Below are 19,513 nucleotides of genomic sequence, written 5' to 3'. Positions count from 1 at the left end.
ACCTAGCCAGCTTTCATTATGCAGTTTCCTTTTTACGAGAGAGAGGTTTAAATTGTTTAATGGAAATTTTTTATACACTGAACATATACCAAGGCCTATCTTCTGCTTTTAGCACTTAAAACAATGTGTTATGCGTGTGCGTAAGAAAAGGCGTGCCGGATTATAAAACTGTTATTAAGGGTTAGGTAAAATGTCTGAATTATACCGGAAGAATGGCAATGAAGAAGCCTGCTTTGATTTTATTATGGTTGCAAATTTCAACGGGTTTGATTAGTCAACTAAATCATTAGACTATAATCCTATACTCACTTATCTTGAAGTAAGTTCAATGGGACTTACTTCTGTGTAGACATGACTAGAATTGCACTGCTAATCAAGTTCACTGCCCCTGAATTGTGACCCTTAAAAAGTACCATGTATTCCACCATGTTGCAGCATTTCTTCTTTTGTCCTTTCTGATGAAGAGGAAAATAAAGATGACAGTCTCTATCTAAGCCAGCAGTTAGTTTGAACTTGCTTGTACACACTTAAGAGAAACTGCTTTTTTCTTTTCTTTTTAGGAATCTCAAAAAGACATCTTCATTGAGATTCTGCAACATACATGCTTACTGAAATGCAATAAATTGATAGATAAATCCTTTATACACACACACAAAATGGTATGTGTAATATAAATCCAGAAGATGGTCCTTTGCATGAAGAATCTACTCTAATTCACTTCTTCTACTGCCATCTTCATCAAGAAAATAAAACCAAATCACAAGAAAATAACCCCTACCTTGCCTTTTACCATTCAAAATACTGTATTACAAGAAACTTTCGTCAATCAAACAATGTCAGAGTTTGCTAAACACAAAAATCAAGTTAATGTAGGTTCACCAACACCTTGTAAGATCTAGATTCAACAATGAAACTCTGAATTGAAATTCTCAGTTTCTAAAGGGGGGGGGGGGAATCACCTGTACATCTAGAATTTTAGACACATTCATGCTACTTTAATGCACTGACCAGTTAACTTTCTTGGCCCAGCCAGAACAAAAATTCCAAAACAGCGAGAGCAGAGGAAAAAACTAAAAATAGAGGCCCAGCAAGTAAGGCTGATTTACAGCTTTATGAAAAGACAAAAATGAAAAACTGTACTTGATCCCAACTGATAAACTGTGGAGCTGCCAGTGGTTTTTCAGAGCAGATGTAACATTTTAGCAAATGTGATTGTTTGTGAAAGAAATAATTCTGATCAAAAACGAAATTGCAGCCAGCACAAGCTCTGCACTTTGTCATTGTAATCCACTCTGACAGGAAGCAGTAAGTGGAGATTCCTACTGTGAAAGGAGCAGATGTGAAAGGTCAGCCTTGGCCTGGAACTTCAAAACCGTTAACGTGTAAAACAGTGTGCATTAAAGCCTGAAACAGCTAACCACTGGATTAACGGATGTCCGCTAAGTGGGTTTGATGTTCTTTTGGCAAGTAATGGTTAATTTTTAAAATAGGTATAATTGTAGTTTTTCTCTCCCACCCCCTTTATACCTTTTTACCAGCCAGAGTCGATTTTAATTATAGAGTATAATTTTTTTTAATGCTTTTAGAAAGAACGAAAAGAACACACAATTTTTATGAACTTGTTCACGGCCGCAATTTCAAAGTAGGTGAAGGCTGTTAAAGAGATTTGGATAGATGTAACCTCTGCACTAAATATTACATCCAAGACACCAAATATTTATCCAAAAGTGTTCATGAAATCTACAAGACAAAATGTTTATTAACATTTTAAAAATGAATGTCCAGCTGAGATCTTGTTGGAAGACGGAGGCGATGCAAAGCTAAAGACTTGCACAACTGAAAACTTGCAGCTGAAAACAATACATGGTACAGATTGAATGAATAGTGATGGGTTTTTCAGACATGGCAGAACTCCAAATTTTAGTTAATCAAGTCATCTTACAAGTATTCGGCAGCTCAAATTAAGAATAAATAGCTGCCTTCCTTCTGCAGTTGACCCAACCATATGTTCCTCTCCTTTTGAACGTAATGAGGAATCATGAATTCACAAAGCTAGTAACTATGTGAAACTTCTGGATTCGGTACAGCTAATCTTGTGGCCCTGTTATACACTGAAAGATGGGCTATAAAATAAATGTCTATGTTAAAACCAGAACATTTAATTCATTATCTATAAATACATCTCTTTTCATCCTTTCAAATTAGCTGACAAAGACAATTGCCACTATGCCTTGAGATATCTAGTGGTGTTTTTATCCTCTTTCCTTCAAACAACCATAAAGTTTCAAAATCAGCAGGAGACACGAGGTGAGGGCTGCCATTCAATTAATTTTTGTTTCTTACATTTACAACACATCTTTTATCCAAGAAGGTAAATGCAATATATATATAGTTGTCCTCTCGATTTTATCCTCACACCAAACCTATCAGCGTATGAGAGAATTACCGGCACAAATTAACCCAATAAGCTTCATGGTAGAGTCAGGATTTAAAACTGGGACTCCCCAGTCCTAGTGCAACACTCCAACTAAACTACACTGCTTCTTAAAAGCGCCAGGATTTTTTAAAAAAAAGTTTTAAAAAGTGTAAAGTCTCTCTGAGAAGCTAAGACAGTCACACAGTTGTTTGGATTACGGCCAGTGTTTTCACACATACTTAAGATTCACTGTAGAATAATTATTATAGCATATAATAGTTAATAAATCTATACTACTTTCAAAAGATTTGTTTTCATAAGAGCCAAACTGTATGGAACTTCCTGGCTCTATTTATTTTGGATAGGCCAGGATTAACATACCTAAACCTGTATTGCAATAATCACAGTAAATTCTAGAAGAGCATCTCCATTCAAGAGAAAGAGAGAGAACACACACACACACACACACACACACACACACACACACGTGGTGCAGACTGTTGGGCTTGGACATGAAAACCACAGGTTCAAATCCCTACGCAGGCTTGAAGCTTTGGGGCAAGTCACTATCTCTCAACGTAACCTAACATACAGGTCTTTTATGAGTGCAAGCATCACTCTGAGGTTCTTGGAGGAAGTGATGGGTATATTATTTCACAGAAGAATAACAGAATCATAGTGTTGATTATTCACTTGTAACAAGTTAAATAACCTCACAACACCACTTAAAGAAAAGCCACAGCTAAATCTTACCGATAATAATATGCACCACGCCAGAAATGTGGGGAAGGGCAACCGCATCTACCTTAGTGGCAGAAAGTTTTCCAGGTTCAGTTCCTGACATCTCCAGGTAGGGCTGGGAATACCTCCTACCTGAAGTTCTGGGAAAGTCACTGCCAGACAGTGTAGGCAACACTGAACTAGATTGGCCAGTGGTCTGACTTAGTATAAGGCAGCTTCCTATATTCCTATGTGCAGCTAGAATCCCATTTTTATCAGCACAGCACACTAGCTCTTTTGGGCAGTTCATAGAAGACAGACTATAATAGCCCCAGCCACCGTTTCTCAATTTCTATCCTTCATAGTTCAACATGGCATTTTCTGTGCCCAATCAAATTGCCATTCTCATTCTAAAAACACAGTCAAATGGTCCCCAAACACATCTGCAATGGTTTAATTATTAGCAATAGCTGTGCCTCCTGATACTGACAATTTATTATTTGGGCATTAAAGCTTGCAGTAGCTAAACATGAACAAAATAATACTTGGCATTTGGGCAGAATTCCGCCCCCCCAACCAAGCACTCACAGGACTAACAACTGCTCCCTACCAAAACAGAGGTGAGCTCTGATTCCTGTGTGAGCCATCACTGCCTTTATGACACAATGGAATACAAAGGCAACAACCTAATTGGATGTCTTCTGACAAATTGTACCCCAAAAAATTGGTTTACCAACCCCATAGTAAAAAGGCAGAATGAATGAAGAGAGTTAAGAGAGCCCAACTTCCTAAATAATGATAAATGTGGTGGAAAATAAGATATGGCAACAGTGCTAATTTCTCTTCCATAAGCATGTTGCCGTTTACAATGGCACTGTATTTTGAAATGAAATCTTGAGAAAGTATGCAACTTTGGAATCTGTCACTGGTGGAACAACTACAGACAGAAAGAATGGGACTCACATGGGGTAGTTTCACACCTGCCCTCTCACTCAGAAGTGGTTTTCTGCAATAGCTGCATTAGCGCTAAAGCTCTGCTCTTCTGTACTACTCTGTTCATTACATTGCATTCAGACCAACTGAGATGAAGCAGGTTTCTGCTGGTGCAAGTACACCCTTATGAAAATAGAGCTACCAATGTAGCGTGAAAGTTCTATTGTTTAAATGGGGGGGGAGCTGATATTGTTTTTAAACTAACTGCACATAGGGATGAATGTTGCCTTGACCTTAGGTCTTTTAACAGACTCAAGCATTTTTAGAGATGCTTTTGACTACCATTGACACTCTGAATGCTGTGAAGTTAAGCATTTGAATGCAGACAACTGCAACAACCTGTGGAACTTCATAAATTCTCCTATTACAAGGAAAAACAATGTCAAATTTCATAATAAAATTATTATTTTTTAAAAAAAAACAACCATGTTGATCAGGTTTACCAGTTTCCTAGTCTTTCTCTCAAGACAGAAGAAATGATAAATGGTTAATTTTAAAGTTCACTTAATCATCACCCAGAAAATTAGCTTTTGGCACTAGCAGCATGTTAAAATTACAAATGGATGGAAAGCTTCCAGGTCTCACAGCTAAACCTTTGCCCTGCAATCTTTTGAGTCTGATACAAGATTGTTATTTACTCACCCAATGAGAAGTTATAAACCAAAAGAGAATCTGGTCACGTCAGAACTACTTGTTTTTCATATATATATATACATATATACACACACACACACACACACACACACACACACATATATATATATATATATATATATATATATATATATATATGCTTAGAATTGTATTACCAGTCTACTCTTGCACTAAGGTTTTGATACTTTTGCACCTGTGAATTGATATCTTTGAGTCCTGGAAATTTTACCACCAGCTTTTCATAAAAGAAATAACCTCAAACAGGTACAGAAACCAGAAGTTCAATATTCAACCACCATTTTCAAATACAGAGGTTTTTCTCCACTTTCAAACACTGCTCGTAAATAACCTTGATTTATAGCAAATCGGCTACTTTATCCCTGTATACAGGGAGGCTACCCATCAACCTAACTACCCAAAGAATTACTGTTATAAACTTTGCAGGTGCGCAAATCACAGCATATGGCAGAGGACTCAGGATAATGGGAAATGAGGCGGCTCAGGAAAAAACATATGAAAAACACAGGCCCAACGTAGGTGGATATAAAACTCATTCAAAAGGTAATCAAGTGCAACAGTATAAAATGGGAGCAACTAAGACAATGAATCTACTGAAAGCCATGAAAATGAACTTGGCTTTTGAATGGTCAACCTATCAGATCTTCAGTGCTCTTCTTTAGAAAAGAAGCACATCCGACACAAGGTACACCCAAAAGCAATCACTGGTGTGACTCCAAGAAGATTCACGCAAAAGGGCTAAATTTGTCACAAATGCTTTTGTTTCCGATCCTAATACAGCCAAGTTGCATTACTCTGACCTCCATTTAACAAATCAACTTAATGGGTGCTGGGAGTGCCGTAAAAACCTTAACAGTGGAGTGATTTTTAAAACTTTAAAAAATATAGTTATGAAGCAAAATGTTAGGAGAACCCCTTCAATACTGGAAATCAAATTAAATCTAGACATTTCTAACAGTCTTGACAGATATAATCCTGGTTACCATGTAAATTTATGGTAAGCTGCTGTGATATTAGCCACAGGTGCTACTTTTAATATATGGGCCGCATCTGGCTGGGAATAAAGTTTCTCAGAGGACTAGAAATGACCTCACTATCAGACAATGGAGGGGAGGGAAACACAAGGCCACTGTGGCATATAAAAAGCAAGAGATGTGGCCCACAAATGAATATTTGACATAAAATTCATTTTAAGTTTGCAGGTTGTAGGCTAAAAGATATTATGTTTTCAGTACATAAAAAGGCGTAGACATTTTTCAGTCAAAGAGCCAAAGGATTAAGTATTGCAAGACAGCTATGAAATATTCGGACTATGCCCATAAAAACAACTTGACTCGACTTTGATCAACAGAGAAGACAAAGGGATGTGATGAGAAAGTTACAGAGTGGCGGGGTAAGGGAAGAATGTATCCAAAATCAAGTAAGTTCCCAAGGACTTAATTGTTTTAAACAGCAAGCTGACCTACATTTAAGGAATAGCTGACTCCAGGAAGCTGCCAATTAATTAAAAACCTATGCCAAAGAATTCTAGTACCACAAACTAAGAGAAGTATTCCCTTCATGGTACTTAATTAAGTAGAGATAAAAATAAATAAATAAAACCCAGCACCTTATGCCAAGAAGCCATCACCACACATGAAGAATACTACCAGTCCATCTAGGTCACCCCTAATGCTCCGCTTATAAGCAGAGCTGGTTGTCCCTCAGCCGAAAAGTTCTAAGTTCCACGTGGGGAGAATTAAATTCTTCAACTTGCGCTCTGTGCTCCGAAGTATTCACATTTTATAAAGCGTGTATAACTGCAATAGCTGTGCTTTTGCAGAATTCAAAGGCCAAGATCAAAAGAGCCCCAAGAACATAAAGAGGGGTTGCCAACTTGTGGTTGTGTTGACACTGAATGTCGTCATGGGGGGGAGCCGTCTCCTGACTTTCAGAAGCAGCTTTGGCAAGAGAGATTCCAAGGGGGGGCCTAAAAAGCCCTAGTGCACACACAGAATGCCATGCGCAGTCTGCCAAAGCAATTCTATTTTGGTGGTAGTTAGCAAGGGAACAGGTGCTAGCAGCTATTAACAAGGCAATCTTACAAAGAAGTAAGTCCCACTGTGTTCAATGGAGCTTATTTCCAGCTAAGTACAAATGGCATTGTAGACTATGTGTAGCAATGAGGCTATCTATTATTACTAATATGTAATGACCTACCCTTCACCAGCGGGTCCCCAGGGCAGGTGACAACAAATTACAAATCAGTATTAAAAACAGCTAAAACAAATTGCAGACATAAGGTGGGTGCTGAAAACACGTCTCAGATGGTAAAGGCCAGCATAAAGAGGTGCATGTTCAGCATTCACTGAAAGCTGTACAATGAAGACACCAGACCCACATCTGTGGGGAGGGAATTGCACAACTCACAGGCTGCCACAAAGAATGCCTTCCCCTGAGTCAACACCACTCAAAACTTAAAAGCATGGTGGAACTATTAAGAGGGTACCCTCTGCTGATCCTAACACCCAAGAGGGTCTGTAGGACAGGAGATGGTCTCTAACATTTGGGCCCTAAGTAATTTAGAGCTTTAAACACTAGTGTGAGCACCTTAAATTGGAACCAGAAATGAACTGGCAGCCACTGTAGAACAAGGGTTTCATGGGTTCTAAAGGCAACCCCTGCCAATAATCTGGCTATGGCATTTCAAAAGAGCTGAAGTTTCTGAGTTGTCTTCAAGGGCAGCCTAATGTGGAGCACATTGCAATAATCCAGTTCAGAAGTTGCCAGAGCATGGGGCAATGTGGCCAAGTCATCTCTATCCAAAAGGAGCCAGGTCTGGTGAACTAACCGTTGCTGCAAATAGGTACTCCTAGCTACCAAGGCCACGTGGATCTCAAGTGACAATATGGGATCCAGGAGTATGGACCTGATCCTTCCAGGAGAATGCAACTCTGCCTGAAACAAGCAGTCTACCCACTTCCTTGAGAACTTGGAACACACAATACCTGTGTCTTTTCAGGGTTCAGATTCAATTTATTGGCCCATATCAAGCCCATTACTGTCTCCAAATACCTGTCTAGCATCTCAGCCACCTGACCACTGACTGGTTTTCAATTAGTGGGCTTGGAGGGACCCATTATTGGGTTGTGGTATGATCCAAGAGGGGTCTGCAACAGCAGCACTACCACCATACAACTATTTAAAGAAAATTTCAGAAATAGGCCCCCAAGTGCATGTTGGAGTTAAACGCGAGCCCCAGGTCTGAACAGATTGGAGACAACTAATCTAGAGCCCTGAACATAGCTGTCAACTTTTCCCTTTTCTTGCGGGGAATCCTATTCGGAATAAGGGAATTTCCCTTTAAAAAAAGAAAATGTTGACAGCTATGGCCCTGAATCTTTCCCCCCCAAAAAACTCAGCCGAAAGCCTTGTTGGGTTTTTGAGCCACCACCAGCATAAGTACCCCCAAAACACAGAGCTACTATCAGGACTCAACTCTTGCAAATACTGCTAGATGGGATGGGGACGGGTAGAAAAAGATCCAAACCAGGAATTCTACCTTAACGTCAATTAACAAACAAATCAACACATATCAGTCATCTTATACAGATTATTAAATTCTACTTTTTGAGTGTCAGACTGTGGCTTTCCCCTTTGCATTATTTGGTTCAGTGGCGCAAACCAAGATAAATCCCTATCCAACATTCTTCAAGTCCCAAACTGAGAGACATGCTAGGAGCTTGACAACCACAACAAGTGTCTATACAATCTGCTGCTGTGTTCACAAGGCAATCTGCTGCTGTGTCCCAAGGCAACTGCCTTGTGTGTGGAATCTCTCCTAACAACATTCAGTCGTTAGCCTGGAAAGGGTCCTCATGCTTTCCTTTTTCCTTACTCCACCCACTCAACAGCTAATGGAAGCTACTGTGTGGGGTGAAGTTTTTCAGTGACACGTTATTGAGAGGATTTGGAGACAATTCCCTCTCCTTCAATTGCTGCACTGCACACAAATAGCAGGACTCTTCCCCGCACCCCATGTGTGATGTGTCTCTACAGCAAATCCATGCGTGGAAACCTATTTCTATGTGCAGATTGCTGTTGCTGGACTGAAACATTCACCAGCATTATCTCAAACATTTCTCCAAAACTATGAGAATTAGATACTATCAATCCATGCTAAATAAGAAAATATTAATTATAAATCTCAGTTAGAGAAGAGTATCATTTAATGGGCCCAAGGACACCTACAAATGTGCAAAAAAATACCCTAATAGGATACAGGCAACTGAGAGAAACCTGTATGCTTTCAGAAGTTACCAAACTTGCTGGAGTTAAGGAATTGACAGTTAATAAAACTTCAGTACCAAAACTACTATTTAGTTTGCTCTGCATACTGTGCAAGCCTTTATACAAATATATGACAAGAAATGTTATAAAGGGATATCCGCTATGATTCTTATGGTTCAGGATTGTGAAATACAGTCACTGCAGATGAAGTCAAGAATCCTGAAAAATCTTCTCCAGGAAACTCAATTCAGCTCAGCGGGATTCCTGAAACATATTTCTTTGTACAACTGAATTGGCGACCTGCCTGCAGCCTACTTCCATTAGATTATTCATGTATCTAACAAGACTGAAATAGAACCTAGTCATGCATCTTAAAAATCAGACTAGGAGTCTTCAAACAGGAATACCACCCTGTTAAAACATATTAACTACAGTCCTGACACTCACAGGGTTTACTTTCTCACATCAGTTGTAAGACGCAAAAAAGTGGTACCAAAAGCTAAATGAAGTCTTTAACTTGAAGCCTTTATTTAATAAACATAGTAGTTTTTTGTAAACTGCCTTCAAGTATCCCAGCCAGTCCTGTGTATCTTCAACATGTGCCCCTTTTTCTAAATATCCTTCTCTCTTCTACTGCCGTTTGGCCAAAATAAACAGGAAACTTGGCTGACAATATGGGAGAAAGGAAGAAACTCCGTAACTACTTCCAAACTCAAGGAACGCCGTTTCCTCTACCCTTTCAACTGTAATCATATTCTATGCTACCTACAAAACACACACACACACACACACACACACAACCCAGAGAAGAATCTTTCCAGTCAAACACATGATTTTGAAGGGTATTCCTTTTGTGATGAAATCCAGCCTTGTGATGATGGCCCTTTTCAAGAGACAGACTGGGATGCAATCAGAAACAAACAAGAGGTGATGCAAAGCAGAGATGTCTCATCTCCAAACATCTGGTAAACTGACCTTCTCTGGTCTAGATGTTTGCAAGACTTTTGTTATGCACGCTGAGAGGAAATAGGGTTAATGAATGCTGCACTGCAGAATTCTGATACATAATGAATTAGGTTTTAATTGATAACTGCATGTGGGTTTTGTACTTTTTAAAAAATCCACAAGAGACGACAAATTCAAGTTATAGCTGTAATTTTCAGCGAAGCTTACTGAACTGCCTACATATGAAACAGGAAAGTAACAGATAGTCGTTTCTCCCAATTTTTCTGTTCCTTTTTAAAAAAGAAAAAATATAGACAAAAAAAGGAAGTGTAAAGAGCTTCTTTCTGTTTGGATGTATATAATCAGCTCTTCAACAGCCATATTTCCTGGCTCAAATGAAGAGCTAGCTTTCCTCTAGAGCTGTGGTTCCCAACCTTTTTTTTTTTTTTTGCCATCCCCACCTAAGCATCTCTAAAATCCTGATGCCACCCCCTTATTATTCAAAAAGTGAACTCCTATTCACATGGAAGAAGCCTAAAAGGCCATTAACTGTTAATAACTCATTCTCGAATTGCCCCCTTTAAAAATCAAATTGCCCCCCTGTGTGGGGAGGTGCCCCACATTGGGAACCACGGCTCTAGAGACTGGTTTTTCACTGTGGGCTGTGCATAAATACAGAACTCTTTTGGGTAGTAGTTGGAGACCAAGTTATGAATCAAGAACTTCCTGGTTTGAATCTTATGTCACCCATGAACTTAAGCAAGCTACTCTCTCACAGCCTCAGTCCTGGGTTGTATGGATTAAAAATGGACAACTAAGAGTGCTATATAAATATTAAGTAACATATATTATTATGGTAAGATTTTACTATCAGATTTATATGTACCTGCAAGAATCCTATTCACATTGATCATTCCTCTCCCCACAGATGAAAAGGATATGGTCACATGAGCAAGTTTAAGATAAAAGACTATGTCTGCATTGTTCAGACACAACATCAAAGGCAATATAATGGTAAGTATAATCTAAAAGCAATGAAAGAAAAGGGGGAAAATGAGTTCCTATTCCACCTTTTTATTCTTCACCTATGGTCCGAGCATAAGCCAATAGGTCTTACGTATTTAAAAGCATTTTTATGTCTTCTTCCTTCAGCCCAAAAGACTCCCTGAGTAGCTTTTGTAAGATAAAGAAAAACCAGATAGTCCCTGCCTATAGGCTGATTTTCTAAAAGACGTGACACAAAGGAAAAAAGGAGGGGGAGGGAAGATGTTGTACCATATTTACAACTTGGTAGAAGATATAGAGATTGTCAGAATTCTAAAGCATGGTATTTTAGAACAATTCCGTAAATCCATAACTTGACAGCTTGTCAGTGAAAACTTTTACCAAGTAAACTACCTCTGACCCATATTTACCCTGATTTGCAAAGAATCTGTCCATTCTTCCTCTGCTGGATGTAATACACAAAATAATAGATATTCCTATGGGCTTACAAAACTTTGGCAATAAGGTATGTTAACATCTGTTGATATACAGTCTTCAAAACCTGGAATGAATAAAGAGTTTTCTAAGCATCATATGTCATTTGTGTTATCTGTGAAAGCAATAAAAATTCAATGAACAGATCAATCAACTCAATATCATGTGCAACAAATAAATCTGAAATGCCTTTTATGTCATTTCAACTTGTCAGCTTTTTACACACCTGATTTTATGCCATCTGCAAAGGGCAAAGTGAAGCTCACTGAGGAAATTATACTTCTTGGCTGTCTGACTTTTGTTAAATAGTTGTATTATGTTCTGTAAACTGAAGATTTACTGACTTGAGGAAGAATATGGTCGTTTACATCCTGACCTTAAACTATACCGACTGATACATAGCTGAGTTTTAGGCATAGGTTGTGTTAGATCTATTAGATCTGCTTTCTCTCTGTGTGTGTGGACAAACCCAAGCTTTGGGAAGTTTCTATAAATTAAAAGCATTGGGGTACTAGTAAATATTATCAACAGCATGGAACTGAAATTGTAAAGATTTATATCTATCTCCAAAAGCAAAAAAAAAAAAAATGATCATTTTAACCCACATTTAAGTCAAAAGAATTATATGTCACAAGTTGCTTCCTAGTACCATTTCAGTGCCTAACTAAACATGATGGTCGGACTACTTGTGTGCTAGAATATGGGTCATACTAAATGGGTACACAGCAGTGAGAGTAATTTAAATCGGAGAATTGGTGGGCACAATGGGGTTACTTAATCTTCCCTTGTTCAAACTAATCCTTCTGAAACCAAGCATGCTTTTCTGCTGGTGAAGCTTATTTTCCAGAATCCCGCTAGAACAGGAAAAAAGCAGCAGGAAGTATGCAAATTCTTTCTGAAAATCAGACAACATGAACTGAAGTCAAGCTAAGTTTAATTAGCTTCAAATCAGGTATGGCATCAATAAATATCCAGAGCTAAAAATGGCTTGCCCCAGTCATTCAAGTATAGACTGGCTCATTCATTGTAACAGGGATTTAACACTTAAGAACTGAAATGATATCTATGGAACCCAGATCAGGATTTTGCCAATACTTTTAAAGTGATAATAGATTGGCCTTTGAAGAACAGGTTCCGGTAGCTAAGAAGTAAAAATATAAGCTAGATGCATTTCCTTAAAATAGCAATAATGAAGTATTTACCTGGTTGAAAGTTTTGAAAATGAATTCTTTGTATATGGCATCCCTTTCAGTCAGCTCGGACCATCCTGAAGCTTTGAGCTCGTGTAAAACTTGGTTCCTTTCTTCCGTAGTCAACCAGTGAAGCTGTGAAGACTATCAAGGTAGACAAAGGGGGGGGGGATGGATTTCAAAACCATGGTTTCCAAGTTCTGCTCCTTTTCAAAAGCTGTAATGTGTTTTTTGCCATACTGGTTTGCGTAGTCACAGTGAAAATACTGCAGGACATTAACAGAAAATGTATTATATGAGGTCATTATGTTTGTATCAGGCAAACCATTTCCATCCACTTACATACAGCACCTAGGTCAGTGATGGCCAAACTTGGCCCTCCAGCTGTTTTGGGACTACAACTCCCATCATCCCTAGCTAACGGGACCAGTGGTCAGAGATGGTGGGAGTTGTAGTCCCAAAACAGCTTGAGGGCCAAGTTTGGCCATCCCATCACTGACCTAGGCCAAGGCCACAATTGCTCTGTGCTACCGCCAAGTTTGGACGCAGTATGACTACCAGCTGTTGGGGAACAAGTGAGGAAAGTGCTCTTGCACTCATGTCCTGCTAACAGGTTTCCCATGAGCACCTAGTTGGCCACTGTAAGAACGGGATGTTGGACTATGGCAGCTCCTTTGTCTGCCCATGTGTTGCTTTTAAATTAACATGTATCTTAGGTGGAATCCTTAACACTCTCAACTAGGGAGTAAGTGCCATTGAATATAGTGATATTTGCTTCCAAATAAACATGTACATATGCTATTAGTGTTCTAAAGCTGACATTATGAGAAGCTGTGTGCATGATCCTGCCAAAGTTAAACACTTTTTAAATCCCACTTGTTTGAATGGAATATATAAGCATATGCTTATCTCTCTCACTCTAAAAGCAATACAACTCAACAGAGGTGTTTTAAATTATACCGAATTAAGTATGTAGTCAAAAGTGCTTTTGTCTTACAGTATTATTATAATTGTCTCTGAGTGATCTGCAAACTATCCAACATCAAAAGTCCTGAAGTAACCAAAGAATCCTGTGAGTTCAACTATTTTCGCTCATTCTGAAATAGCCATCTTTGAAAAGTTAGTAACCATGTACTTCAATGACATATGGCAAAGATGGTTACACATATTGACTTATAGCAGGCACAGGCAAACTCGGCCCTCCAGACGTTTTTGGGACTACAACTCCCATCATCCCTAGCTAACAGGACCAGTGGTCAGGGATGATGGGAGTTGTAGTCCCAAAACATCTGGAGGGCCGAGTTTGCCTATGCCTGACTTATAGTCAACTAAATTCTGCTCAGGGTACACCCACTGAAATTAATACATTTTAGTCATACCCATTCAAGTCAGTGGGTGTATTCTGAGAATGACCAACACTGAATACAAACCAATGAGCTATTTTTAAATGTTCCGAGAGATGCAAGTGACAGCTGCCCATAGAACTGAATAGATATATGCTAGATTTTAATATATCTGGTGCTGGGCATTGGTGTGTTCACTCCACACAAACATCAAAACCACCCAATGAGCATGTTCTGTGCCCACAGAATGCTGAGTGAATGGAAAACTGAGAGGAAATGGAATGGAACAGTGAAGATCTTGAACAGAAGCACCCCACACTGTTAAACTGGGGCTGAAAAATGTTCTGATATCCAAATTCAGAATTTTTCTCAGAATATGCATTACTTATGAGTAATGGGGTGGGGTTGCACTGTAAGCCTCCAGTTTTATACCCATGTACCTGTAAGTCCCGATGAAGTAAACGAGACTTACTTCTGAGAAGACATGTATAAGATCACACTGTAAACCTCAAAATTCAACCTCATACTCATATATATTTCAGCCATGGACAATTTTAAAAAATTAATCCTATATCTGAGCAGCTACATTTGCTGCATGAAAATTTAAGCTTACCCACTAGATGGCACTGTATTTCAAGTCTCAATAGTGATTCATGATAATATAAAGCAAAACAGGCTGTTAAAATTTTCCTTTATTACAAAACATTTTGTAGACACCAAAATAAACATAAACAAATAAGTACAAAACTTATCAAGACATTACTTAACATGAAAGAGCAAAAAAAAAAAATACCTCACAAAACAAATAACCTACCGTAGTTAACATAATTGTGCAGCAAAAAATAACCCCTCCCTTTAGCATGATTAAATGATTTCTTATTAGCAATGGAATATGCTTTCACTGGTTCTATAAAAAGAATTATAGATATTCCACAATTATACTTTCAATTATCTTTCCAGCACTGCTCATGCGCACAAGATGAAACAAGTGAAAGTGATTATGGAATGGCCATTACATTATCAAGATGATAGTATTGTATTTCTCATGTCCTTAAAATATTCAGAGTCCAATATGTATGAATGTGTTTGTTTATTTATTGCAGTAAGGATTACTTTTGAAGTTTTAGAAATCTCTTACTAAACCTTTAACAATTAATCAAATTAACTGCATATTTTAATCAAATTAACTACATATTTTAATCAAATAAACTGCATATTAAATGGTTGGTAGTAATTACAAATTTTGGAAGCCTAATGACCGGTGACAAATTTTATATCTAGCCTGTTAATAATTACTATTCAAATTTAATGTGAAAGGATTTGTTGATGAGATAGTTATTCTCAAAATATAAATTATCTTTAGAGAGAAGAATGCTTCTTTTTTATTTTGGAATCTTAATTGATATTTAATATAGTTAGGCTACAATCCACTTACATGAAAGTAAGCCCCATTTAACTTAATGAGGCTTACATCTATGTAGACATGCATAAGATTGCAGTATATTTTTCAAGCTTATGTTTTGTCTCTGTGTGTATATTTTTTGTATAAAAATAATAAAAGATTCTCACTTCCAATTACATAGGGGTGTGTGTTTTTTAAAAAAAACCCTGAACAATACTTTAATATAATAAGCAAATGTGAAGAATATGAGGATAAACAGGGCAAGGGGATCATGATTTTAAGCCTTAGGTTTCAAATGCTTTCATGGAGTCTGAACCAAAGGGCACTGTTATCAAATAACTGGTCAGCCTTCCATTCTTTTCTGACATCACTCTGATACCTGAATTACTGATATAGGAGGTCCGGTGGATGTCATTAGCTTTCCCAGATTATTTATAATCGATCACTTTTATTTGCTGACCATCTTTAAAGCGGTTATGAGGTAGGATGCAATGACAAGATCACGGGGTCAAGTATGGCTGTTTCAGTTGCTTGTCCAATATTGACAATTCAATGTCCACATACTGTTTGCTTTTGATGTTACAAAATTCCATGTCCTTTTTCAGTAGTTTTGCACAGGAAAATCATGTCTGGGTAGTTTGTCACACTAGTCTATTTGAAAGTTTCTCCTATGTATTTGTGGAAGCCAGCAGTTAATTTAGATCTCTAACTCGTCTGTGGCATAGGAAGGCAGTATTTTTTTTTCTTTGTACAAAGAAGGAATCTGAGGTTCCAGTCTGTCACATGACTCACTTAAGCACACAGGGCACACTGGCAGTCAAGGCTAAATCCCAGGTCTTCAATTTGTACACCTATGAATATTTTACTACAAAGTGTAACCCAAACCAACACTGGGTAGTAGCTGAATACGTTCTACTCAGAGGAGACCCAATGAAATTAATGAACCTAACCTTTTCATGCTCATTATTTTCAAGGGGTTGAATCTAAGTAGGACTAACATTGTAAAGTTGAAAAAGACCACAAGGATACAGCCTATTGCAATTTTTACTTAGACCCAACTTTCTTCTAACCAATTCCAAATCCAAGTTTACTAATTAAAACATTCAAATGACTCCTACAATAAAATGATTTTTAAAGAAAATTAAAAGTGGTTGTTATTTGTGGCAGTGGCGCCCTTCCTGTGGAACTCCTTCCCATCAGATCTCAAGGAGATAAAGAACTATACAACCTTTGGAAGACATCTGAAGACAGTCCTGCATCAGGAAGTTTTATTATGTTTTTATTATTTTATTATTTTAACATTTTATTATGTTTTTATATGTGCTTGAAGCTGCCCAAAGTGGCAGGGGAAACCCAGCCAGATGGGCGGAATGTTGTGAGCCACTTTGGGTACAATTTTGTGGATTGTGGTATGGAAAGAAATACATGATGATCACAAGTACTTGATAATAGAAATCTACTTTGATCATAAAGAAAGCTGAGGAGGGATTAAAACCACTGGAAAGCTCAGGCTTCTTAGGGCTGCATGACTCCCTCATATAAACCCAGAGGTTCATTGCCTACCCCCCAAACTGGCAATATTTAATTGTAGTGGATTTACTCATTATGAATTTTCATTCTCAAATGACGCTTTCAAGACTGTGGGAGACAAAAATCAGCTGAAACTGGAGAGGCTGATCCCAAACCCACATCTCTCAGGTCCTATTTGTAGGCTACATATATCCTGAACTACATATTTTTATTAGCTAATAAAATTCTCTGTCTAGTTGTTACATTATGTACTGAGTACATATTTAAGGCATGGTATGCAAAATAACCATATACAAATTTGTGTTTACCAACAATTGCTCCCACATTTTCAAGTCCCACTTGCCAAAAATTATGGCCAGAAACATATTTGGTGTCCCCTCACTGCCATTTAAACAAATGCTGAAGTTTCCAAACTGCTGAATTTTGCACCATGTATAATTGTACTGAACTAACATCCCCATAAATTACTCCGTCAAGGAGGGAAATTTGTATCAAAGAGAACTGGCAGAAAGAATATGCAGTTGATTTTTCTGCTTCTTATGCAAGTACAAGTCAATATTATTCAGACACAAATCCTTAATTATATGCCTGATTTCATCTATTCTATTCTTCTGTTTCAATTACTACTGCAAATGGTAAGCTCTCTGTATTTTGAGGCACCAGGCATTTCCCTAGAGCAAAATAAATGTTAAAAAGAGCTTCTACAGTCACAGGTGTCTCTGCTCACCCATGAAGCGCTCTGGGTGAATTTAAGTCAGTCACTTACTCGGCCTAAGTACCTAAGGCTATAATAATAAAATGGGAAAATATTTTTTTCCATTCTGAGCTCAGTGGAGGAAAGGTGAGATACAAACGAGTTCAATTTTGAGGAATTCTTACCTTTAAACGTAATCTACCATGCACTGTGTAATAGCAATAGGTTCCTAGTGTTTCTTATTTCATTATACTATATCTCTGCATTGTTCAAAATGTGCCTTATCTTTATCCCTTAATATTATTCAGTACTGATGAGCCTGCAACTAACATACAGGCTCCCTGCCAATTTAAATAAGTTTGACATTTGTACCTCTGAATTCAAGGCTGTGAGTTTTACCTCTGAGTAAACAAACATGCACCAGGCCACTAATATGTTGCATTGGTGAAAATTCCCTGCTTCTTCCTACAGAAGGGGTGACTGCAGGGCTGACTGATACATGATATTCACTGCTTACTACATTTAGTATCTGGTGTTCACACTAATGTGTGGAAAAAACCCGTTACAAAAAAAAAAATATTTTCGGTTATATTGGCTATTTTCTAAGCACCTGCATTTATTCTGATTTGTTTCAAGAGAGATGATATGAAGTTGAATCGAGCAACTGTTATTCTATATTTTTCCAGTGTAAAATTATGGGGGGAGGATGTTGAGCAGGTTCGTTGCACAAGATCAATGTTAACTGTGCAACATGAATTTACAGATACAGTATGTGACTGTATCCTTCCCAAAAATGACAGTCTGGAAGTGCCCCATGCGATGCAGCCCAGTTGTCATTAAGGTGGTTATGGTAAACCTGTGTCTGAGCTGCACGAATTCAGGCAGGAGGTGGACTTGAACTCACAGGACTTGGAACACAGAAAAGGAAAGGTCAGTGTGTCAAGACTTCTAAGCCTGCTGTTCTCCCTGACCTGCTAGCTTGCGGTGCACAGAAATGCCTCGCCATCCCCCGAAAACAGGGGCGCATTCCTTCGCGTGAATCCCCCTCCCAAATCTTAAATGGCACAATCCAGGCACTGGGTTTGGCACCTCAGTGCTCATCTGGTAGGAAACGTTACCAAACACAGGAGACCTATTTGAATGCACTTTCTCTCCAAAGGAAGGCTCGTGCTTTCCGAATCCCAAACGTAAAAAGAGCAAAAGTTGGTGCAAGCCTCCCTCGCTGGGTCGGAAAGTGGGGCGCGGGAAAGCCCAAGGAATCACTCTCGATGCTTGACGGAGGAATCCCACTATGAATGAATGGACGGGCGGGTATAAACCAAAAGGTCCCCGGGACCCACTTTGCGCGGAAGGGGAGGCCGAGAAGTCGGGGAGGGGGTGAAGAAACGAAGCCCAACGCCGCCCAAGTGACGCTGCTGCCGGGGTGGGGAGAGTCCCTCCGAGTTCCCCTTCCCTTCTTCGCCGCCCAACCTCTCACCATAGCGGAGCACTCGCTTCTGCCGCTGACTCGTCCTGCCACGGGCGTCAGCCCCGCTCGCAGCCACCTCAGGCCGGCCCAGGCGCCGCCTCGCATGGCTCCGGCGTGGCTTCTCCGCCCGCCCACCTGACGCCTCCCACGGGGAAGCGCATGCGCCGCCCACTCCCCCTCTCCCCGGCTGAGGGAGAGGCGGGATGGAACCGCAAGCCTCCTGCGCGAGAGGCCGTCGCTCTCCCCGCCCACTTTATTTTCGTTATGCCCTGCAGCCTTTCTGATGTTGTTGAACTACAACTCCCATCACCCCTAGCTAGCAAGGCCAGAGCTGAGGGATGATGGGAGTTGTAGTCCAACATCATCTGGGACCCACAGGTTGAGAATCGCTT

At 39.1% G+C, this 19,513-nt stretch overlaps 1 protein-coding gene across 2 annotated transcripts in view; it reads right to left on the bottom strand.

Annotated features, from left to right (window-relative positions):
• The window catches only part of PCBD2 (pterin-4 alpha-carbinolamine dehydratase 2), a 33,093-nt gene extending 13,804 nt beyond the window's left edge, over positions 1–19,289 (bottom strand). Inside the window, exons 1-2 of one of the 2 annotated variants that reach the window (XM_028718077.2) lie at positions 19,131–19,289; positions 12,697–12,828 (exon numbers count right to left, since the gene is read on the bottom strand). In XM_028718077.2, the coding sequence (XP_028573910.1) occupies positions 12,697–12,828; positions 19,131–19,226 (228 nt within the window). In that variant the 5' untranslated portion in view covers positions 19,227–19,289. Of the gene's footprint in view, positions 1–11,430; positions 11,562–12,696; positions 12,830–19,130 lie in introns of those variants that run through there. The other variant, XM_028718080.2, reaches the window with a different exon arrangement.
• Positions 19,290–19,513: the final 224 nt, after the last annotated feature.

This window comes from Podarcis muralis, chromosome 2 (assembly GCF_964188315.1).
Source record: "Podarcis muralis chromosome 2, rPodMur119.hap1.1, whole genome shotgun sequence".
Taxonomy (NCBI): Eukaryota; Metazoa; Chordata; class Lepidosauria; order Squamata; family Lacertidae; genus Podarcis; species Podarcis muralis.
The sequence above is the reverse complement of the archived record's forward strand: the minus strand, read 5'-3'. Positions and strand labels throughout refer to the sequence as shown.